At 34.2% G+C, this 24,583-nt stretch overlaps 3 protein-coding genes across 11 annotated transcripts; 2 read left to right on the top strand and 1 right to left on the bottom strand.

Annotated features, from left to right (window-relative positions):
- On the top strand, positions 344 to 9,023 carry LOC109331416 (kinesin-like calmodulin-binding protein homolog). 2 transcript variants are annotated; one of them, XM_019565891.1, is made up of 24 exons: positions 344 to 549; positions 776 to 1,006; positions 1,403 to 1,475; positions 1,641 to 1,772; positions 1,857 to 2,095; positions 2,222 to 2,549; positions 3,391 to 3,490; positions 3,577 to 3,758; positions 3,872 to 3,987; positions 4,132 to 4,237; positions 4,511 to 4,663; positions 4,771 to 4,917; positions 5,036 to 5,236; positions 5,796 to 5,960; positions 6,044 to 6,148; positions 6,255 to 6,395; positions 6,483 to 6,677; positions 6,809 to 6,935; positions 7,036 to 7,238; positions 7,366 to 7,548; positions 7,664 to 7,759; positions 7,924 to 8,121; positions 8,295 to 8,566; positions 8,656 to 9,023. In XM_019565891.1, exons 2-24 carry the CDS (start codon positions 846 to 848, stop codon positions 8,873 to 8,875), a joined length of 3,843 nt encoding a protein of 1,280 aa, XP_019421436.1. In that variant the 5' UTR covers positions 344 to 549; positions 776 to 845; the 3' UTR covers positions 8,876 to 9,023. The 2 variants fall into 2 exon arrangements, with proteins under 2 accessions (XP_019421436.1, XP_019421437.1); XM_019565892.1 differs by lacking the exon at positions 344 to 549 and having other exon boundaries at positions 846 to 1,006; positions 4,135 to 4,237.
- On the bottom strand, positions 8,889 to 12,462 carry LOC109331417 (protein FAR1-RELATED SEQUENCE 5-like). 2 transcript variants are annotated; one of them, XM_019565894.1, is made up of 3 exons: positions 12,204 to 12,462; positions 9,811 to 12,010; positions 8,889 to 9,568 (listed from the first exon to the last, which is right to left on the bottom strand). In XM_019565894.1, exons 2-3 carry the CDS (start codon positions 12,007 to 12,009, stop codon positions 9,401 to 9,403), a joined length of 2,367 nt encoding a protein of 788 aa, XP_019421439.1. In that variant the 5' UTR covers position 12,010; positions 12,204 to 12,462; the 3' UTR covers positions 8,889 to 9,400. The 2 variants fall into 2 exon arrangements, with proteins under 2 accessions (XP_019421439.1, XP_019421438.1); XM_019565893.1 differs by having other exon boundaries at positions 9,811 to 12,462.
- LOC109331615 (AT-rich interactive domain-containing protein 5-like) lies at positions 16,859 to 23,632 on the top strand. 7 transcript variants are annotated; one of them, XM_019566235.1, is made up of 15 exons: positions 16,862 to 17,118; positions 17,499 to 17,788; positions 17,915 to 18,597; positions 18,710 to 18,749; positions 19,349 to 19,401; positions 19,759 to 19,804; positions 20,435 to 20,534; positions 21,276 to 21,280; positions 21,498 to 21,605; positions 21,698 to 21,749; positions 21,842 to 21,917; positions 22,085 to 22,151; positions 22,231 to 22,281; positions 23,014 to 23,106; positions 23,239 to 23,632. In XM_019566235.1, the coding sequence occupies exons 2-15, from the start codon at positions 17,540 to 17,542 to the stop codon at positions 23,338 to 23,340; spliced, it is 1,725 nt and encodes a 574-aa protein (XP_019421780.1). In that variant the 5' UTR covers positions 16,862 to 17,118; positions 17,499 to 17,539; the 3' UTR covers positions 23,341 to 23,632. The 7 variants fall into 7 exon arrangements, with proteins under 7 accessions (XP_019421778.1, XP_019421780.1, XP_019421779.1 ...); XM_019566234.1 differs by having other exon boundaries at positions 17,499 to 18,047; positions 18,129 to 18,597; XM_019566233.1 differs by having other exon boundaries at positions 16,859 to 17,118; positions 17,499 to 18,597; positions 21,498 to 21,584.

Raw genomic sequence — 24,583 nt, 5'->3', positions numbered from 1 at the left:
ATAGTAGTAATGCAAAATGGCATACTTTTAAAGAGTATGAGACGAGATTATGTTAAACATATTGAGTACTATATATAACAAAAAATTATAAAGAACTTTGCATATAATAAATAAAAGGAATATAAAGAGACTGGGAAGTTAAGTTTGGATATTTTAAAATTATTATGTTACATACTATTATTATTGGTTTCAAGAGAAGATCCAAATACATTGCATATGGAAATTGGAAATGGAGTAGCTATAATGTAATTATTATTAATTAAATTAAATTAATATATAAATAACTATCTACTATAGTCACTGTATTTTTATTTTCTCTCTTGGTTTTGTTTATGCCATTGATTTCCAAAAAAGAAGAGAGAGAAAGAAAAAAAGCATTGGTTTTTAACAATGCTCTCGTGATTTTCTCTCACCTTACCCATTAGAACCTGTGTCACAAACTCAAACAAAATCAAAACTTTTTTGTTTCTCTCAACCCCTTTGTGTTGACTTCACCCTTCAGATCTCTCTTACACCACAACACAAACTGTCTCATTGTTATTGTCAAAGGTTGTTTTATTTATTTATTTATTTATTTTTATTGTTCTTTTGAGTTTAACTTACTGCACTTACATACTCAATTATTGATTTCAATTTCCAAATGGTTGTTACTTGCTAGTGTATGAGAGGGTTATGAACTTATTCTATGTGTATTTACTGTTTCTGAGTAAACAAAGCTGAAATGATATATGTAGTGTTTTTTTTTTAAACTTATGCTTCAATTTTTATCATGCAGTGGAAGAGCTTAAGGAAGAGAAAATTTTGTTGATCTGAGTAGTTTCAGTTTGGTCCTGGTGGCAAGGAGAATGACCATTGATATGCCACCAACCATGGCCCAAAGTGTGAGAACAAATAGATCTTCCTTTAGCTCAAGCAATGGCAATGGGGATAATACCCCTTTACATAGTTATGCTTCATTTAGCAATGGTGATGACTATGACAGTGATACTCTCAATTTTGCACCACCGTGAGTATCATCCTTTATTTTCAAGATACATTGGGTTTTTATTTAAAATAATTCTTTATATTCTTGTGCTTTTATTTTTTCTAGTGTTTCATGTTTTGCCTTGGTTTTTTCTGAGGAAGAATGCTGGAAACTGTTACTTAAATAAAATTTGGAGGGAAATTTCTGAATCACATTAGGAAATTATTTCAGTACCCTACAATTTTTGTTTACCTTCTTTGGTACAATTTCCTTTTTATTTATCCAAAAGAGGATCCCACACTGTGTTTGAACTTTTTTGCAAGTTGCATATTTTGGGAGGCTTTTTTCTGACAATGAGAGAATGAATTTTATGTTTGTTGTTTGCTTATATTCCAACCTTTTCAGTTTGTGATTTCGCGTCTTATATGTTTGTTGCAGCACGCCTTCAAATTTATCGATGGCTATTCCAGAAGAACTTGCTGGAGCTATACCCTTGATTGATAGATTCCAGGTAGGAAATTTGTATTTTAATCTAGCTATAATTATGTCTCAATGATCTTTTCCTAACTAAGTTCCTCAATCAAGTGTTAGTTTTTACTTTATTGCTTTATATGCATGATCATTTGATATTATATCAGTTATCACAAAGATGACCTTAATGTTTGTATGTTAATAGGTGGAAGGATTTTTAAAACAGATGCAAAAACAAATTCAATCCGCTGGGAAACGTGGATTTTTTTCTAGAAGATCTGTGGGGCCCCAAGTTCGAGAGAGATTTACAATTAAGGACATGCTTTGCTTCCAGAAGGTAAGTAATCAAATACCAAATTTTCTATGATACATGGTTAAAATTTCTTAAAACATCTGAAGATCTAACTCCCAAATTCTGTAGGATCCAATACCAACATCGTTGCTTAAGCTAAATGGCGATTTGGCAAGCCGGGCAACAAAATTGTTCCAAATAGTTTTGAAATATATGGGAGTAGATTCATCTGATCATGTAACTCCAATAGGATTAGATGAACAAGTTGAGCTTGTAGGTAAACTGTACAAGCAAAGTTTGAAATGTTCAGAACTGCGAGATGAACTTTTTGTACAAATTTCAAAACAAACAAGAAATAACCCTGAGAGGTATTTAATTATTTTTATTAGTGTTAAATATCATTCTTCATGTTTTTTCGGCCTTTGGTTACTGAAGCCGTGTTCACGGTGGTTTGTATGCTAATAGTGGTTAAACCTTTCTTATCCCAACAACAGGGAATGCTTGATTAAAGCATGGGAGCTATTGTACTTGTGTGCATCCTGCATGCCTCCTAGTAAAGATATTGGAGCATATCTGTCAGAATATGTTCATAATGTGGCACATGCCGTGACTACTGATCCTGAGATTCGAGCCCTTGCATTAAATGCATTAAATGCTTTGAAACGCTCGGTCAAAGCTGGTCACAGGCATACAATACCTGGGCCTAAAGAGATTGAAGCTCTGTTGACCGGGAGAAAGCTTACAACTATAGTGTTCTTCTTGGATGAAACATTTGAAGAGATTACATATGACATGTCAACAACAGTTGCTGATGCTGTTGAGGTTCTTTGAAACCCTTATCCGATTCTATTTCCAATGACATGCATTTCTAACTGATGTAAATAAACATAAATTATATGGAAGAGTGAAAAAAATAAAAGGAGATGAAATAAACAAGAGGGATATAGTATTAGGGTTGACTTGAATGAAAGTGATTAGGGAAGGTAGTTCGACTTAGTATAATGAAAGAAATCTATGTGCATTTAATTTATTACCTTTTCGGATTAAGGCTTGTAGTTGCCTTAAACCCACAACTAAAAAATGAGTTTGCAAGGAACATTCTACCGATGGACACTAATTTTACATGATCATTGGAGTTAAATTAGCTTCATAAGTTCACATTAACTTTCAAGTTTCAAGCTTGTTTAAGTTTCGAGAAGATCATGAGCTAAGTATTTGATTTCTTTCTCCAAGCTTCATACAAAGGATTAATCCTTTTTATTTCAGTGGACATTTTATCTTCAAGAACATTAATATTCAATAGGATGCACAAAAGATTTATACTAGTGGCTATTATTTGTAGGGCTTACTTGTATATGCCCATTTTCGGCCTGATACTAAATGCCAATAAATAACCTTTCTTTTCTTTCCTTGAAGTAAACAAAAAATAAGTTGTCATGACAATCTTTTGTCACCTCTAAGTGATTAAATTGCTATAAGGTTTTGAGCATGACCCCGTACATGACAATTTATTCGAACAATAGTTCTCGCCAATTCATGACCTTTAGCGCTAATCAAGATGTCATTTTTTCTTTCTTCTGTTTGAATTTCTCACTGCCCTCAATATGTTGTGTTCATCAGAATTAAATCCTTGTATTCATTACTTAATTTACATGTGCTTCAGGAACTTGCTGGGATCATTAAACTGACAACATACTCTAGCTTCAGCCTGTTTGAATGCCATAAAGTTTTAAGTGGTTCTAAATCAACTGATTCTGGGAATGGTATGTCTTTTATCCTCTTCTTGCTACTCAGCATTATAAACTAGTTGAAATCAACAGTCTAACCAGACCTTTTTTTTGTTTCTCAGAGGAGTACACTGGGCTAGATGATAATAAATATATTGGGGATCTCCTGTCGGAATTTAAGGCAGCAAAAGATCGAAATAAGGGAGAAATTTTGCACTGTAAACTGATATACAAGAAAAAGCTATTTCGCGAATCAGATGAAGCTGTGACAGAGCCAATGTTTGTGCAGTTATCCTACGTACAAGTATGGCCTTTTATTTTCATCTTCTGAATGAATGAAAGCATCTTTAGTTTTTGAGTAAAACTGCTATTGTTTTTAAGGTTTAGATTTGTTGATTCCTGGATATGTTGTTACAGTTACAGCATGATTATATTTTGGGTAATTATCCTATTGGAAAGGATGATGCTTCCCAGCTATCTGCATTGCAAATCTTGGCCGAGATAGGATTTGTTAGAAGACCTGAATCATGCACGTAAGTGATTTTTAATGTTCATCTGGCTTTAAACTATCTTCCAGTACTCTTAATATATTTTGATTGATGTTACGGTAAGCGAACTTAATGTTTTCTATTCTCTATACTCTTGTGACTTTAATTAACTGAGATTTCTGTATTTAGCAGTGACTGGAATTCATTTCTGGAGCGATTTCTGCCTAGACAAATTGCAATGACACGAGGAAAACGGGAATGGGAATTGGACATTCTTTCTTGCTATCACTCACTGGTATGGAAGAATCCTAAAACTATCAGTTTATTTTTCTTTAAGGAAGAATCAGCAGTAGCTATGAGATTTAATTTCTTCTTTTCTTAGTTTCTGTTTTTGGCTTTATTTTAAACTCTTTGGTCTCCATGTAACATTAGTTATTTTCCACTCAAGTCTCAGTATTAATTTTAATATGAAAGATGATATTTGCTTTGAGCATACACTTTATAATTAATGATGCAGATGGCTGAATTTCTATGGTCTCACATATAAGATGATGTTCTCTTTTTATAGGAGCATCTGACAAAAGATGACGCAAGGCAGCAATTTCTTCATATTCTGAGAACACTTCCATACGGGAATTCTATTTTCTTCAATGTTCGTAAGATTGATGATCCTATTGGACTTCTCCCTGGACGAATAATATTGGGAATTAATAAGAGAGGGGTAAGACTAGTAAATTATTACACTATGATATCATAAGGTTTAATACATGTATATTTTAAACTAAAGTGTGCTTTTGATTGATTTTTTTTCTGATCAATTGTTCACAGGTTCATTTTTTCCGCCCAGTTCCAAAAGAATACATGCATTCAGCTGAGTTGAGAGACATAATGCAATTTGGAAGCAGCAATACAGCAGTATTTTTTAAAATGAGAGTTGCAGGTGCTCTTCACATTTTCCAATTTGAAACCAAACAGGTATTAACATCTTCATTGACATACACTATTCAACCTCTTAATTTAGATTCTTTGGACTTGGTCAGTATTTTGTATTTGGAGTTATTTTATGTTATTTGCATTTTGTTTATCTTTGCAGGGAGAAGAAATTTGTGTAGCTCTTCAAACCCATATAAATGATGTAATGTTGCGCCGCTATTCCAAAGCACGGCCCTCTGCTCCTGATTCTTTAAATGAAGATATTTCTAGTAATTTTAAGCCCTCGGATTTGGAATCATATGAGAAGCGTGTTAAAGATTTGTCTAAAGTTGTTGAAGAGTCTCAAAGAAATGCCGATCAAGTAAGTCTAAGCTTCTAGCATATGCATTTTATGTGATGCCGGATTGTCGAATGTGCAACAAACACCATACTGAATAATTAAACCCAAAGGACATTTTTTATGGGTTATTGCATAGTTAAAAAAAACTTGGGGCTTATTCTAATTTGATAATAGTCTGGAGAACGCATGGCTCAAAATTGACCTTTGGTACCATTTTTATTTAGGCATAATAAGTTGTGTGATGTTATATATAGAAACAACTTGTTAAATTCACCGATCTTTTGATATAGCATGCTTATATACACCAATCTGTTAAATGCAAGAATTTTATTCCTTTTACTCTTAGTATGTGTAAATGATGATGTATCTTGAGCAATGGTAAGGTTGCTTCCTTATGTCCTGGTGGTCACCGATTCTGGTTCTGGCGAGTGTCTATCCACTCACGAGGCCAAGGTTGTGCACATCTAACCCCTACCTAAACCTCACAGTCGTGGGAGTCTTGTGAAATCAGTCACCTTTTTACTGTTAAGATGTCTAATGCTTGTTTCTTGATCGTTAATATTTGAAATTTGTTTAATAGTTGCTAGAACAATTGCATGAGAAGCAAAAGGAAGAAGAGAAAATGCTTGGAGAATTGGAGGACTTGAAAGAATCCTTAAAAGCCGATAAACATAGTCTTGCAGAAATTACAAATGACCGTGATAAGCTCAGATCTTTATGTGATGAGAAAGACATGGCACTTCAGGTAATGATCATAACTTCATGGAGTCAGTCTTATTTTTACCTTTGCAATATTGACCTGTCTCAAATGATTATGCAATCTACTAGGCTACAATTCTAGAGAAAAAGAACATGGAAGCAAGGATGGCCAAGTTGACTAATATGGTGATAGAAAACACTACCAAAAAGGACATTGTTGGAGCAAATAGCCAAGTAAGTTACTTTTTAATACTGGTTATTCATTTGTTCAATCATGTTTCTGATTATGGCGTTTTCACCTTTGATGCATAAATTGTGGCCTTTGGTTTCTATCAAAAAGGCCTTACAAAAGCTTGAAGATGGGCTAAAATTTTGTAAAGACGAGCTGCTTGTTGCTGAAGATACTATCAAAAGCTTAACAAATGAAAAATTGATTTTGGAACAAAAGCTGTTTGGGCTTGAGAAGAAGAATGGGGAAGAGGTAAAATGGAGGACTGAAACTTGGTATTTAAAACTAAAACCAATATTTTTTTAGTTAGTTAACATCACAGTGGTGGTATCATAGCAGAAGAGTTCTATTCAACGGAAACTTGAGCAAGAACGCCAAACTCTGAAGTCTCAAGTGCACGATCTTGAAAGAAAACTTGAAATTTTCAGACAAGAATTATTTGCAGCTGAATCTACACTTACTGTCAGAGACACTGAATTGGATGCCTTGAAGAAAAATTTAAGAGAACTAGAAGAATTGAGAGAAATGAAAGAGGTTTGATACTCCTATTTCCTTTACTTTCACTGGTCTCATTGATAAGTCTCAACATGTTATGTATTTCCATTTCATTTGTGTTAAATTTATAACAGAAAACATTTTATAAAAAAATTTCGCCCTTTATTTAGGACATTGATAGAAAGAACGAACAAACAGCTTCGATATTGAAGATGCAAGGGGCTCAACTAGCTGAATTTGAAGTGCTTTATAAGGAAGAACAAGTTCTACGAAAGCGATACTTCAATATGATCGAAGGTGGTAGACTAAAATTATTCACTCAAGAAACATGTCTGTGATGTGTATATTTACATATGTAATTGACACAATAACATTGGAATTTGGTTCTTTAATATAGATATGAAAGGCAAGATAAGAGTTTACTGTCGAGTGAGACCTCTTAGTGGAAAGGAGATTGTAGAGAAAGAAGGAAATGCTCTTACTACTGTAGATGAGTTTACAGTTGAACATCTCTGGAAAGATAATAAACCAAAACAGCAGATGTATGATCGGGTGTTCGATGGCGATGCTAGTCAACAAGATGTGTTTGAGGATACAAAGGCAAGTCTTAGTATAACAACTTAAAGATCATAGTTACTTCTTGCTTTAGATAATATGTATTGAAATAGATTCAACATTTTCTGACACACATTACTAAAATCTTTCTTTTGGTCATTTTACAATGCAGTACTTGGTGCAATCTGCTGTAGATGGTTATAATGTCTGCATATTTGCCTATGGTCAAACTGGCTCTGGAAAGACATATACAATCTACGGATCCGAAAACAACCCCGGGCTTACCCCGCGTGCCACTGCTGAACTTTTTAAGATTTTAAGGAGAGATAGTAACAAGTTTTCTTTTTCCTTGAAGGTGACTATTGTGAAATGTAGTCAATAAACATTTAAAAATTTTAATTTTTTTGATTTTGTTAAATTCACTGAATGAACATATAATTTGGGTTACTTGATCACAAAAAATGATGCAGGCATACATGTTGGAGTTATATCAAGATACACTTGTGGATCTTCTGTTACCTAAGAATGCAAAGCGTTTAAAATTGGATATCAAGAAGGATTTAAAGGTGACTATTCAATGTTGCTACTGTAAATTTTCATTCCCAGATATTCTGTTTCTTAAGTGTAAAGTATTTAATAATTGGATATCCTTAAAGATGTGAAGTATTTCCAAAATTGCGGTCTTGCAAGATTTCTTATTTTCATGTGTAATGTCTTATTTTGATGTTAGGGAATGGTAACTGTGGAAAATGTAACAACTGTGTCCGTTCCTACACTGGAAGAATTGAATATCATAATTCAGAAAGGATCTGAACGGCGACATACCTCAGGGACACAAATGAATGATGAAAGTTCAAGATCTCATCTCATACTATCAATTGTAATTGAAAGTACCAACCTTCAAAGTCAATCAGCTGCTAGGGGAAAGGTATAAATTCTTTATGTATTATTTGCCTTTTTCCTTTGAATAACAGTATAATATATGTCACTGTACAATGGATATAGCAATATAAATATATGTAACAATTGAAAAACATGAGTATTTCATCTACTCAAGCCATTGTGGAAGTTTACTTATTTCATGTTGTATTTAACATACAGCTAAGTTTTGTGGATCTTGCTGGTTCAGAAAGAGTAAAAAAGTCAGGTTCTGAAGGTAGTCAACTAAAAGAAGCTCAAAGTATAAACAAATCATTATCAGCATTAGGAGATGTTATTAGTGCTTTGGCTTCTGGTGGTCAACACATACCTTACAGGAATCACAAGTTAACCATGTTGATGAGTGATTCACTTGGGGGTAATGCCAAAACTCTTATGTTTGTGAATGTATCTCCAGCAGAATCAAACTTGGATGAGACACACAACTCTCTTATGTATGTTCTTTGAACTTTGTTTTCATTTTTTAACTCTTACCTTAGTTTTACTTACTCACAATCTTATTCTATATGTTATGCTAATATAGGTATGCATCAAGAGTGAGATCAATAGTGAATGATCCAAGCAAAAATGTTTCTTCAAAAGAGATAGCTAGACTGAAGAAACTAGTTGCATACTGGAAAGAGCAAGCTGGTAGAAGAGGGGAAGATGATGATTTAGAAGAAATTCAAGAAGAAAGACCAACTAAAGACAAGAATGATGGATGTAATGAGATCTCACAGGTTCCAAGATCTCAAAGGCTTTAAGTTATTTTTCAGGGGGGTGTAAGGTGTATAGTTTAATCTATGTATATATAATGTTGATCAAAGCAAGTAACTAGTGTGTTAAGAGTATTGTTTATTTATTCAAGAAATGAAAACTTTTTATTAAAAACCACAACTTTAAAATTTTCAATATATTAAATATATCACCATCAAATGAAAAGTTTCTACAACAATAATAGTACCAAGGGAGAGTTAATTCAGGTGATAAATCCAATGATCAAAATGGATAGCCTATTGTGTCAACAAACTCCTTTGATGCTGAGAGATTCTTGTATACTTGTAGAGTATTATACTGAATCTAATAAAGATATAACATACCACCTACACAAGTAGTATTACTCAATAATAAGATTACTATCTAATCAACAAGATTACATTTTTACTAGTTAAAAACTGCTTAGACAATCATTTTTGGCAAAACACCGAGTAAAATGAGTTGCAAGAGGGTTAACCTACATGGACATAAACACATGCATAAACATAAACTCCATCAGTGTCAATCAGATATCAACCTTTCATTCCTAACTTAATATTTTGGACTCTAACTGATAATTCTAGCTTCTGCTCTTCAATATCTTTTAAAATTGACAGCAAGTTCGACCTATAAACATCACACTTCCTTCGAACTCGGTCAAGTTGCCGTGTCAACTTTTCAATTGTTCTCTCCTGGTCATCCTACAACAAAATTACATGCAATGTCAAAAAACAGAAGAAAATAAGAAAGATGATACAAAGTGCAAAACAATGAAAAAGAAAAGCAAAATAAATTAAAAAAGCTCTAATGAAATAATGAGAACTACTACCAACTATCCATGAAACAATGATGGTGGCACCAATAGTCAAATATCTATTAACAAAAAGTAAAGAAATATTCATGCAGGAAGCAACTGCTACCTAAATTACCAAGAACAACGAACCTTAGATGAAGGTTGATGTGTATCAAATTGAGAATCAAAGCCTTTTGTAGTTGCATCATTGCTCTGATGAAGGTCTTCTTTACAAGTTCCATTTGACATAACCAGTTTTCCACCACTCTTTGATGCATGTGACACTTTATTTGCAGCCTCCTGAAGAGCACTCATAGCCACTTCATAGACTTTCAGAGAGCTTACTCCCTCATCTACAAACTTCAGGGCCTCGCGACGAAGATTATTGTATCGGATAGTTGCAGATTCTTGAGCACCATTTAACAAATCAGAAGTATGTTCATCAAATATGACCCCACTTTTAGCATTCCTTGTCCATCTTTTTAAAATATAATGAGATGGTAAAGTAAGAAGATTTGTCACCCTAAAAACGGTCAATATATGTCTACAAACTAGACCCGAAAACTCAAACATCTGGCAACTACAAGTAGCTTTCGCCTCAAAAAAATTAAATTTGACAATGTAGGCCTTGTGAATTTCCCCATATTTGGCTACTCTATACATGGCAACCATTTCTTCTTCATTTATTTTGTTCGCCAAGAAAGTTAATGTATCAACCAACTCTTCTTGAAATTTGATAAACAATCTTCTTGTGTAAACTCCAGCTGCCTGTTTTTCCATGGGTGATGGAGTCTTCAGAACGGGAGCAGTGTTTATTGTGTCATAATCAGCTTTGACTTCTTTCTCATAACGGCTTTCCAAAGCCTTCTCGTACTGCTTAACAAAAACCTGAAGTGTTGTTGATGCATTGATATATCCGTCAAAGTAAGAGTTAATGCTATCACTTCGTTGTGTTATTGACATTTCCGCAAAAAATGTGTCCCTCAAGTACACTGGAACCCACTGCCACCTATCACCATAAATTGTTTGGAGCCATTCATGTTCTCGGACACCATAACTGTCAATTAGAGAGGACCAGCAAGACTCAAACTCCTCGATGGAATCTGTCAGGTTAACACATTTATGGAGATCAGGTTCAAAATTATGGTGTTCGGAAAGCACATGAGATAACTTCTCTTGGCATTCTTTGAAAATGTTCCACTTGCAGAACCGATGTCGGGTATCAGGAAAGACATGGTTGACGGCTGCACGAATCACCCTGTCATGATTAGTAGTAATTGAAACTGGAGGTCGTCCTGACATTGCTTCAAGCCAGGTTTTGAATAGCCATATAAAAGATGCCTCGGATTCATTTACGAGAAAAGCACAACCAAATAATACAGGCTGTCCATGATGATTTACACCAGTGAAAGGTGCAAAAGGCAATCTATAGCGGTTCGATCTATATGTAGTGTCAAAGGTTACAGTGTCACCAAAATAAGTGTAGTTAGTCCTTGCCTTAGGATCGACCCACAAGATAGTGCTCATGCATTGATCTTCATCACCCTGTACGGCAAAGAAAAATGACGGATTATCTGCTTGTTTGCTCTTCAAGTAATCTAAGAGGATTTGAGTGTCACCACCAAGTGTCCTTTGCCTACTGCTCCTCATATAATTCCTACAATCACGCTCAGTGAAACCAATATTGCTGATTCCACCGTATTCTTTGATAAGTGCAGACATAATTCCACTGGGCCCTATGCCAGCACCCTGCAAAGTATCAATCAACGACTTAGCTGGACCAGAAACATGGCGGTGAGAGCGAAGGCAATGCACCTTATCTGGTGGAACCAGTTCATGGTTATGTTCCTTGACAAATGAAGAAACAACCCAGGTGCCAGAATCTTGAATTTTCACAACCAACATGGCCTTGCAACCAACACGGGTTTCAGCACGAGGCCTCTTGACTCTTTCATCAAGAGAATTCTTCTCCTTCCCTGCACGAAAACCTTCTTTGGCACACACAAAAGACCTCTGAATTATAGCACCGTCACGCCTGGAGCGGCGAGACATGCTAACTCGTGTACTAAAACCAACACGACGAGCATAGGAATTGTAAAAGGCCTTAGCAGCCTCTTCTGATTCAAACTCCATACCCTGATACGGTTCGAGATTTGTGTCCACTCCAGGGATATAAGGTCCCATAGTGGCACCTATACTGGAAGTACCAGTATATATAGGAACATTGTCACCACTATCAAGGTCATTATCATCAACATGGTTCTCAATGTCAATGCCAGCATCATCCCCAAAACCAATCATATCAAATTCAATAACGTCATTACCCATACTCAGAGGTTCAAACTCCATTTTACAGAAAACCCCAATAATCAAAATAGCATCAACATGTCATCAAGACGATAACTTTATTGGAAAATTAAAGACCAAAGTATCATAATACAAATGGGTTCAAATTTTTATATGCAACGGAAACTAAAAAAGTAGCAATTTATCATCATCCCATAATTCATGAAGAGGAAATTAGATAAATAAAAAGGACAAACCGGGATCTTGAAAAGGAAAAGGAGAAGAAGTATATGATGAAAGTGAGAAGGGTGATGGAATAAGACAGTATTAAGTAGAAGCAAGAGTGGGATATTGCTGAGGAAAGTGAGGGACGAAGAGGAACTACGATCACTGTGTTCAGTAGAAGAATTCAAAAGGTGAAGATGCAGGAGTGTGTGTGTGTGAGAGAGAGAGAGAGAGGGTAGCAGTGATTTGAAGAAGAAGCGAGCAATGGGGATTTCTGCTGATTTTCTTAGTTTAGGGCACAAGATATTACATAATGTATTACAAATTACAATCACGTTTAATTTAGTTGTCAGTTTAAAATTTATGCACACACGAGATGGACTTCATGTTTACCGAGCTACATTTTTTATTTTTTGTATCAAATATTTAAGTTTTATATATTTTATTTTTGTGAATTAGAATATTTTTAAATTGATTTTATATTGTAATTTTTATTGTGAGCACTTTATATTATATTTTTTGTCTTTATTTTAATGGTCAAATTAAAGTAAAATGGTGGTTAATATATTGGTAATTATTATATATGATTATATGATTTTTTGTAGAAATATAAAATTGTTAAGGGAAAAGTTGGAAAATTATATCATGGTGGTAGTTACACCATGTTTTCCCTTTATATAGTATAGAAGTATAGATAGTTTCTTCGTGTAAGTAAATCTTCTATCATTGAATGATTTATACTATTTTTGTTCGAGAATCGGCTCAGCGCTAGTTAATATATGAATAATTTATGATTTATTGACAGCGTAAAAAATACTATTAGTATATAATATTAAATCTTTAAATTATATAGTTGTTGTTGAAATTACACCACATCTATGTAAAATTCCTTCCTATAATTTTTTTCTTCCTTGCATGGCTATATTAATCACTCTTGGCCATGAGTGCAGCTTTTAAATAAATAAACATCATAAAAAAAAATATATCTTGCTAAATTATCTGATATTAGTTTCGATTAAATTGAGATGTTTGTTCTTGTAATGTCTTATTTTGTTCTTGGATGTCAAGTAGTATAGGAGGAGTAGAAGTGTTTCATACAATTGAAGGTTCTAGAAAAGAGAGCTTCAACTACTTTATTGGTGTAGTGTTTATACTTTATTCATGGATCAAAGTTAGGGCTATGCAGATTCCCTAATTACCTCATATAAGGAATTTGTACATGATCTATTGGGATTATGTGATCATATGTAAGGAGAGAATTATTAACTTTCGACCACATAAGTGAATATAGTGATTGTACCGATTTTCTTAATATTTCACATTATGTTTTTTTTTTATACTAGTAGGGGTAATCCTCACCTTTTTGGGTAAGAAAATAATCTCTTTTACAATTTGTGATTGTCCATATCAACAAGTGTCACTCGTAGAAATTGAATCATCGACTTTAAGGATATAGTGAGACCTTATATCACTACTAGACTAATACATTGTTGGTATATTTCATATCATGTTGTTATTATGACTAGGATATTTACCACATCAATGGATGTGTTTAATTCACAACAAGCAATTGGTAATTATTTAAGGCATGTATCATGCATGAATACCTAATTGTGAACAAGTCTACATGAACTAACCATAACATCAAAACAACTAGTCAATTACTTTAACATATTTTTTGCACATAAAATAACTCCCAATAAGGTTTCTTTTTGGATAATTGCAATGAAAACTAGGGTATGAAGGATTAGCCTTACATTCATCTCAACCTTGTAAACAACTATAGTCCTGAGATATATTTCCAACAATATGCAGGACTCACTACCCTAAATAAATTTAATATACCAATAGCCTTAATCCCCAATTGTCTATGACTCTATTCTATCACTTCTTTGGGAAATGAATGTTATTGAATTGAGTGTCCCATCTCATTCCTTAAAATGACTTTAAATGCAATTCAACAACCCAATGAAATCACCAATCCAAAGTATTTTGACATACTTTAACTCCATAAATGAGATCCATGTTGATACAAGCAAATTACATGCAAGAAATAAATCATTTCATATGATTTTATCCCTTTATATGACAAGGTCTTCTACACTGAACAGGGATGGCAATGGGCATTCGGCCGCGAGTATTCGCAACAAGTTGGGTATGAGTCCGTGATTTTAGACCCGCAAGCAATTGAGACCCGAGATTTTGAGACTTGTTGTTGGATAAGTCTGGGTCATGGTAATTAGGTACCCAGATATGTTATTCCTTCCTAAATCTGTATATGACAACATAAGTGTAATATATGTTAATCATAATGGTAATGTTAATTATTAATCCATAATTGTGCTATCATATTAATTCATAAATGTGATTGTTATGATGTTAAACAATGATGACGTTATATTGTTAAGCAATGTAATGTGATGTTATGTTGTTAATTCATATGGGTAATCTAATGTTACATTGATTAAATAATTCTTACTAAATCAAGTTTACATCATCAGGCCCAAGTAGTGACTTTGTTTTACTATGTTCGAGTAAAATGAATTGTGTTTAAAACTTTAAATTATGCCTTATAATTTTTCTTTTGTTGATTACCTAAATAACATATAAGATTGTAGGAAACAAACACACAATTATATAAATTATTCACAATTACTTTTAGAGTGAATTAGACTGACATTCTTGAGTTTTGGCGAAATTACACGAACCATCCCTCACTTTTTTACACCTACACAAACCCCTAATTTTTATCTTTCATTACACCTCTGCATGAAAAATAAGTGTAATCTTTTAAACAAAAAATGTGATAAATGCAATTTAATTAAACAAAACATGGTATATTGTGGAGACAGATTCAAATAATATATGAGTCAATACCTATTTATTATTTTTGGTTCGTTACAATATAATATAAAAGCAATCTAAACAATATCTCTTTAGAATTGTTGATGCATTTTGTAACCAAAAATAATAATGATACATTGATTTGTATGTTATTTGGATTTATCTTCACAATATACCATGTTTTGTTTAACTTAATTGCATTTATCATATTTTTTGTTTTAAAGATTACACTTATTTCTCATGTAGGGGTGGTCAATATAATGAAAATATAAAAACTAAGGGATTTTGTATAGGTGTAAAAAGTGATGGATGATTTGTTTAATTTCACTAAAACTTAGGGGTGTCAATGTAATTTTTAAATTTGTGGGCACACATATATCTACTAGGTACACAAGGACCCAGGGCAGCAATCCAATGAGTATCAGCAGGGGTCTAGAGCGAATCTGAATCCAAAAAATGAAGTAACGAGATGGGTCTTGATACTCTAGTACTTGGACCCATCAAACTCCATTATCATCCCTAACACTTAGAAATATAAAAAGTAAAACTGAAATAATGATATAACAAAAGTTTAGTTGAAGTATATGATTTTCTCATTAATTTTGACCCTTAATTGGTCATGTATTTATACAAGGAAAGAACCTTTCAAGAAGCTTACTAACCGAATTAACAACCTTACTTGTAAAGCAAGTAACACAACTAACTTATAGAATATTAGCCTAACTTAAATATTTATGACTATAATTTGGGAATTGGGAAAGGATTAGCCCAATGGGCTTGATGATTTGTCAGGGGAGCTTGAGTGGTTTGTGTATTGAGTGCTCTGCTTTGTTGCTCTGTTTTGTAGCCTTGTGGTGGCCTTGCTCGTGGCCTTGCTCATGGCCTAGCTTTGCTTGTGGCCTAGTTGGTCTGACCTGGTCTTGCTCGTGGCCTGGTTGTCCCTTGCTCGTGGCCTGGTTGTCCCTTGCCCATGGCTTTGCCCTGGTCGTGGCCTGATTGGCCCTAGCTTGTTTGGCTTGGTCCTGTTGTATTGCTTCTGGTTTGCTTGAGTGACAAATTATCTTCTTCATTCTTCAATAAATGACGTCATTAATGTTGTGCCAAGATAGGGTATTCCAAAATTCCAAGGTTTCCAAAATGTTAGACAATGTAATTGATTAATTTAAGTTAATAAAAATTCACCTCTAAAATTCTAAAAAAATCTAAAAACTACACTTTTATTTTTAAACACGGTAATCTAAATCGAGGTATTTTAATTCCATTACTGATTACATTCCTCTGATCATATACCTCATCCCAATACTACCTATAACTTTTCTTAGTTGGAAACGTTTTGTTTAAGCTGCAAAATTTACAAAGTCTCAAAAAGTGACTTTTGTTTAACTTCTATTTAAACAAGCAAACAAATTTTGTTACCGAGGACAACCTTATCTGAACAAATTTTTTTTGGTTTCCCACAGGTATCCTCGCACTGGAGGCAATCCTGTCCGAGCCATGCTTAAGGGGAATCAAGCATGTACCACTTGAACCAACGCCCGTTGGTTATCTGAACAAATTTACAACCAAACAAACCTTTTCAATTACTTAAAGACAAAATTGTATGCATTAAATGTGGACGAGTTTGATACATCATCTACTATTTATATTTAATTATCATTGACAATAATAATAAAAAATGAATAATAAATGATGTACTAAATGTGCAAAAATATTTATACTGATAATGACTCATTAATATACATTTTTATTCAAACAAAATAGATTACAAGCTTTTCACTTCCTGCAAACCCAAGTCCAGGCCCAAGCCCATCACTTCTGATCTCTGATTTCACTTAATGACTTTTATTGTAAATGATGTAACGGTGTCGTATTTGTGCTTAACCCACGTCAGTTATGTGCTCCAGCTTAGAGCGGCGCGTGGCGCGTGCAACTAACCACACAACAAAATCTGCCGCTTCATGTTTCAACCAACACATTGCTTTGTGTCAAAATTTCTCCTCAAAACCACAGACATAAGAAAAGGGGACAAACAATTAGGGTTTATCAAATTCAATTTTCGGCCTAGTTTTTGCTCACACTGCCCTTCAATTCCAATACATACAGGTAGTGCTACATTCCGTTGCTTATTCTAATCATGCTACTTTTTAAAATAATTTAATTATTATTTTGAATTTTAGTGTCTGCAACGAACACACGACAAGTAAAGTTTTGATCTTTGTGAATTTTTACTAGCGAATAGTTCTGGGTGTTTTTGTTGTTGTTGTTGTTGTTGTTGTTGTTGTTTTATTAGCCATGGTTGCTTCAGTTATAGGCCATACAGGCTAGGGTTTTGTTCTTTGGAAAAACGTAATTTTTTTCTTTCTTCTTAGCATTCATTTTATTCTTTTGTTTATTTTGTCGAGAAAAAACATGGGTGGTTGAGATGAAATTTTGTTTTTTTGTTTATTCTCTTTCTCTTATATTCCTTTAATGTGTTGGTGTAGGAGGAGGTTGATGTGTTGTTATGCATAATTAAAATTTCGAAATGAGTGATTCAAAAGTAAACGAGGAAGGTGGCCAGGGCATGCCTATGACCATGGAAGAAAGCCACCAGTTGGTTGATGCAGAGGTTCAAGTTGAACCTGAAGCACCTTCATCTAAGGATGCATTAACTCGCGTGGAAACTGGAAAGGCAGACCCTCCTTCGGAGGATGAAATTGTGAAGCCCGAGAAGGCAGATCTGATTGCGGAGGATGAAAATGTGAAGCCAGGGAAGGCAGAGCCACCTGTTGAGGTTAATAGTCAGAAGCCAGTGAAGGCACAGCCACCTATTGATGATAAAAGTGTGAATCCAGGGAATGTGAAGGCATCTGCCGAGGACGACATCGAGCAGCCAGTACTTGCAGAGCTTGTTGTTGAGGATAAAAGTTTGAATGCAGGGAAGGAAGAGCTACCCACTGAGGATAATAGTGTGAAACCAGGGAAGGTAGAGGTACCTGCTGAGGAGAATCGTGTGGAGCCAGGGGGTGTTTTAGGGAGCATTCCACAACAAGATGCTCAAAATACTCTTCACTCGGCCCCAGTTGAGCTTGATGCTCAGATTTCAAACAAAATTGAGGGTGAAGAAACTTCTAACGCGAAGACGAATGCTGATAAATTTCCTCAGAGTAATACGGACATCAAGAATGATGATAACAGTTGTCAAAATAATGTTGATGCTGCTGAAACTGCGGCGGAGGTGATGCCTGAAGCTCGTGAAGTGGTTGATAGTAAGCCTTGTGATAACATGGACATCATACTCTCAAGTCATAATGAGCCTACTCCACTGCAAACTGTTCCCGCTGATACAAAATCTGAGATCAAGAATGAATTACAAGTTGCAAATAAGAATAATGAAAAGCTAGCTGTTGAACTTGCAGTTAATGGGAACTCAAACTCAAAGCAGATATCTTTCTTGAACGCAGACCATTGTTATGATGGTAACGAATCTGGAACAGATGAGGAACAATCAGCTTTTATGAAGGAGCTTGAAAATTTCTTCAGGGAAAGGAGCATGGAATTCAAACCTCCCAAATTTTATGGAGAAGGACTCAATTGCCTTAAGTGAGTTATACCTGTTCAGTTATGCTTTTCTGTTTTAAGATATGACATAAATACACATATCTGAGAAATTGTTACCTTGACCTAATGCTTAATTGGTGAAATATTATATTAGGTTATGGAGATCTGTGATTAGATTGGGTGGCTATGATAAGGTATTCTCTTTAATTTTTTATGCGAAAGCGTGTATACTAATTTATCTAACTGATTTTGGATAAATGAGTAAATGTAATAGAGTATAGTACTCTATAGTATTTTCAATTAATCATTACTGTGAAGCTGGGTTATACACTCCATCTGCTTTGCTTTGCATGTGATTGTTTTGTCACTTTTGTGGACAGTGAGATGTCTTCATTGGTAAAATCCATTTTAGACTATGTAAGTAAAATAAAGTGAACAAATGCATGCCTACACATGCATAGATAGCGGAAGAGAATAAAGAGATATTTGAAGTTTGGTAAGAAATTTGGCATGTGTTGGTTTCCACATTAGCATGTGTGAAACACTGTTATCAAATACTTTGGCTGCTAGAGTGCTACTTCGTCTATAAAATGGTTTCTTCATTAAATTTGCTTTAATTCTTAATAAACTAGTAAGGTTTCTTTTACTTTTACTTTAGATCAGTTGGGTTTTAGGGTTTTTTTTCTTGAGATAAACCAACATTTACACTCCAAGCTATAAGTTTGTTTATTTCAGATATGTTGGTTTGATTGTTGCCAGGCCATACGCCTAATCTGCTTATATTTTTTAACAGGTAACCTCATGTAAGTTATGGCGGCAAGTGGGAGAGTCCTTCAAACCTCCAAAGTAAGGACCAAGTCTCGATCTTATTCATGGCTTCAAAATTGAAACTCTCCTCGTATGGGCACTTTGCATTTTGTGTTTTGTGTCTCTTTAGTTTTTTTGGATGTCGAAACTGTGATGTTCGTTCTGTCTATCATGCTAATATTAATGCAACCATGCTAATATTAATGCCACCATGCAATGACTGTCTGTATTTGAAAATGCTTTTAAGGAGTTATGACTGGTTGATTGATTTCCATGTTCATCATATATTTAAACCAGCTGTTTTCATTAATAAGATATGGGCTACTTGTGGTCTTCCAATATTTCTTAACTATTTCGCTCAGATTTAGTACCTCTTAATGTTTTCAACTTGTGCAGGACATGCACCACAGTTTCATGGACTTTTCGAGGATTCTATGAGAAGGTGATTCTAGATTAATAAATTACACCTTAGCTTTTGGTTTTTTAGAGAATTGGTTTTACAAATTACTAATATAGTTTATATCTGGCTTGCTTGATGTTCCTTTTAAAGCTAATAAGTAAGCCTTTTGTTTGGACATGGATATAAACTCTTAATTTGCATTTACCCAAATTGCTTGGGCAATTTTTGCGTCACCATACTTTTTTTGGTTGGTAATAAGCATTTAGAAATAATTTCATTGGAGAAAATTTCATAGCTTTTATGTACTGGAGATATGTACTAAATTTTCCATGTATTACATTTATAGTTAGTGGTGATATTCAATACATTAGCTACATTCTGTGTTCCCCCCCTCTTGGGTGGAAACATTTATAGTTTGAACTTCAAATTCTATCCAAAGTAAATATATTATTATCAGTAAAATTCACGGTGACACAAATCAACGAAAATAAATCAAACCCGTAAAATTTACAGGGTCATGTAATAGTATAGGCTTATTCCATTAGTGTTTGTATTTGCAAAATATAAGAAAACTATGCCAGATATTCTGCCTTTAGAATCATCCACCCTATTGTCCTGTCTTTTTAACCCTTCAGTATATTGCTGTGCCTACTTTCTTGTATTCTACTCCAGGCACTTCTTGATTATGAAAGGCATAAAATAAACGGTGGCGAGCTGGATATGCCCATTGCTGCTGCTTCTCACCCAGAGCCTGTGAACATTGAAAATCAGGTAGTATCTACGTAACACTGACACTTCAAAATGGTTGTCATATTTGTATCTGATGTGCTGTCTCAGATATTTATATACTTTCTATATACTTTTCATCATATATCATTCAATTATTTTGTGAATTCTTTCGTATCAAATATCAATTATTGAATACTTCAATGCTTTTTAGATACCTTTCATCTATATATCTTTCAATTATTTTATTGATTTTTATGTATCAGTACATTTGTACCTTATCAATGTCTTAAATGTTAAATCCATATCTGTGCTTCCTAGGATAATATGGTTTTTCTGCTTTGCTGACTTGAATAGACTTCTGACCACACTATTTTCATCAAATTCCCTGAATTGTGATAAGGAACTATTGGAATTCATTTGGCATCACCATAAATAATTTCATCAATTGATATATCCAGGCTATAACCTTTTGCAACTCATTTAGATTGACAGTTATTTCTCCTCAGTAAAAAGACAATTTGTGACTTATTTATCAGTTCCAACCACTCCTGATATGTTTTATCTCTAATAGTTTTAGCTGCTGGCATATATCACTTCTAATATTTTCTAGAAGATTGTTTTTATATTAAGTAGCATCATTACTTTGCATATCATTCCCCACAATTTATAATTTGTAAAGGCCATAATGAAATTGTGTTTCCACCAAGAAAATTGTTTCATCGGTATGTCTACAATTTCCCCCTCCCCAACCCATAGGAGAGTAGTAACTACATGTGGGTTTAACCTTCAGTGCATAGTGCATCATTAACCGGGTTAAATATCATATGGAAGTTGCTTGAACAATATCTGAAACTGTTTTGAATTCATACTTTGTCTTGCAATACAATAAATTTCCTTCCTTAGTTGTGGTAGGCTTTGCAATGAGAATTGAACTATGTCTCTCTATCATTATTGCTGCGATCACTATACTTATTTGCACCTTACAATTATTAATTTGTGAAACCAGGCTTCAGCATCAGGTAGAGCACGAAGAGACGCTGCAGCACGGGCTATGCAAGGTTGGCACTCACAACGTCTCCTAGGCAACGGAGAAGTTAGTGACCCTATTATTAAGGTCTAGTCAAATTTTAAACTAGTGATTCATGTTCTCATTTCTGTTTCATTGTCTGTGTTTTTACACATTGTTTAATACTTTTGTTTTCTCAGGATAGGAATTATGCATCTATGCAAAAGCGTGAAAAGCAGCTTAAAAGCATCAGTATGGTCCCTTCATCCTATTACTATCATTTTTAACTGTATGGTAGGCATTCAATGATTCACAGTATTGGATTTCTTTCCTTATTGGCTCAGATTTACTTAAGCGTAAGAAACCATCTTACATGGATAATGCAGTCAAAGCAGCTAGAAGTAAACCATCTAAGCCACAGTTAAGATACGGTTACTTCATTTTCTGTCTTTTATTTGTGTGCTGTGCTTGCTTACTTATCTATTTGGCTAGTTAACTGAAAGTGTTACCAACCATACCTTACTAGACGTGTTTACTTTGACTCTAAAGTTCATTTGCTGACTTGCATGCTTGTGTTTGGCTGCTAGATTGGACACTGCTGTGGTTGATGTTGGACCCCCTGCTGATTGGGTAAAAATCAATGTTCAAAAAACTGTAAGTTCCTTATCTTGTATTAAAATATAATATCACTTATGTTTAATTTACTCATTGCAATGAAAACTTCTCTGTGCAGAAAGATTGTTTTGAGGTATATGCTTTAGTTCCTGGCCTTCTGCGTGAAGAGGTACTATACAGTCTGCTTATGTCTTTCTTCTACGTTTACTGATCTGTGTTGTGATGAAAACTAGTCTTATTTTTATTGCTATTTTAATCCTTCCTTTTGGAGGGAGTTGCAATGCAGAGAGGCTTGCAACATTCATGTAAGAGTAAGTGAGAAACTCAGTAAATACAAGGGACTCAGATTACTTGTTTCTAGAATATTATGGAAGACTCCCCTTCAAACCTTGAGCCAAATACAAAAAACAAGAAAAAAGAAAACAAAACTGACTATCTGGTTTTAATTGGAGTTCCTTGATGATGTGTAATATAGGCCCTTTTTTCAACATAGAATAATCTTAAATTTATAAAAAACATCAATTTCCTTGGCTTCTTGTTTTCAAATGTTCTATAACATTTCAGCTAGATGCCAGCACATGCAGTAGAACCCTAGGAAAATGGTTGCGCTATCCTGAATTAGATATATATCATTAATTTCACTTTTTAAAGATATATTTCATTCGACTATACATTTATTAGAAGATCTGATTTTGGCATATGGGGGTCAGTATTAACTTCTTCAACACAGTGCTTTAATTTTCAGATTTTATATTTCCCTTTTAGCATTTATTTTATTGTTTGTTGTATGGCCTTTTATTCATGTTTATTAGCTTTTGCTGCAACAAGATTTGAATTTAAAAACACAGTTTGCAACACTGCAATTAAATTGAGGATAACCATGGATACTTTCTATAACTAGGTGCATGTTCAATCAGACCCAGCGGGACGCTTGGTCATAAGTGGTGAGCCTGAGAATCCTGATAATCCCTGGGGTGTGACACCTTTCAAAAAGGTAGGTTTTTTTTTCTTGAACAGTTAGAAGGATGTAACTGCCTTTATCATGTTTTCAAGAACTGCTATATTTTGAACCTTCGATTTATGTTTCCATTTATGGCTATGGTTTAATGTATTTCAATGAATCCAGGTTGTCAGCTTGCCCTCAAGAATTGATCCTCATCAGACATCTGCTGTCGTGACGCTGCATGGACAGCTGTTTGTTCGCGCCCCGTTCGAGCAAGCAGAATAGTGGTTGCAGATGCTTTCATGCCAGACCTCCCTTTGTGCCATAAATTCATAGGTCAATTATTGACCCATAAACCATTTAGAGGAATTATTTATGCCAATTTAGACTCTCCGATTTCTTACTGTTGTGGTACATAGTTATATTATGGATATTCACATTAAAATCTTGGTGCAACTTGGATAATGAGCTAGCTGGGATTCTATTAGCTCTGAAGACCATGTCATTATTATTGGGAACTTGGATAATGAGATTACATTGAACTGTTGATCTTTTATATGTTACACCTCTATTGCATGAATCTTCTGCATTTTCTACCACACTAATCAAATAACATGCTTTTCAAAAGGATATCTGGGATAAATTATTTCTTCCTGCCAGTAAAATTATGACATGTATATTATTTTGTTTAGTTTTAGAAATATTTTTGTAGAAGATAAATAAGATGCATGTTATATTTTTGCTGGCGGATTGACATAACTTATTTCACCAATAGATACTTTATTCTCTTTTCTTATATAGAAAAATTAATAGGACCAAATTGTGTTATACCACTCTTATGCTTCGTTTGGTTGTGGGAAGAAAATAAGAAGAAAGAAATATGCGAGAAAGAGAGTGAAAAGAGAGAAATAGATGAGAAATAGAATGGATTCTAGTGTTGTTTGGTTGTATAAAAAAAGAAGAGAAAGAATTGATTTTTCTCCCTCACTCTTCACTGGATAAAGATTTGTTGTCCCGAATTATGTTTCAAATCATGCCGAACATCAATAAAAATATTTTATGTCAATTAAAAAAAATAAATGTTCATTATTTTTTATTTTTTGTTTCAATATTATTGGTGCAGGACATGGTTTGAGACACAGTTTGAGACAATAAATCGGAGTCTCTCTTCTCTTCTCTTCTCCTCTCATTTTCTCTTCACTTGGGAGGAGAAAGAGATTTTGTGGGACCCTCTTCTTTTTTTCTCTCCTCCCTCAAACTCTCTCCTAAAACAAATGAGAGAAAGAAAATATTTCTCCTCAACTTCTCTCCTCTCACTCTCTTTTTCTTCTATTTCTACCCTTCCAAATGAAGGCTGAAGGGGAGCACCAAGCCTCTATAAATAACGTGGCATGCTGTGACTTTAGACTAACATTTCTTGAAGTTTTTTGTATATTTGCCTTTTGTTTTCGTAGAGTTTATTTGCTTTTCTAACAAAAGGAACCCCTACTACTAGAAAAGATGCAAGAAAATGTGTTGGGAATCTTTA

The sequence above is a fragment of the Lupinus angustifolius genome, chromosome LG17 (assembly GCF_001865875.1).
Source record: "Lupinus angustifolius cultivar Tanjil chromosome LG17, LupAngTanjil_v1.0, whole genome shotgun sequence".
NCBI classification, from domain to species: domain Eukaryota; kingdom Viridiplantae; phylum Streptophyta; class Magnoliopsida; order Fabales; family Fabaceae; genus Lupinus; species Lupinus angustifolius.
Note: the sequence above shows the minus strand (reverse complement) of the source record. Positions and strands in the feature narration are given on the sequence as shown.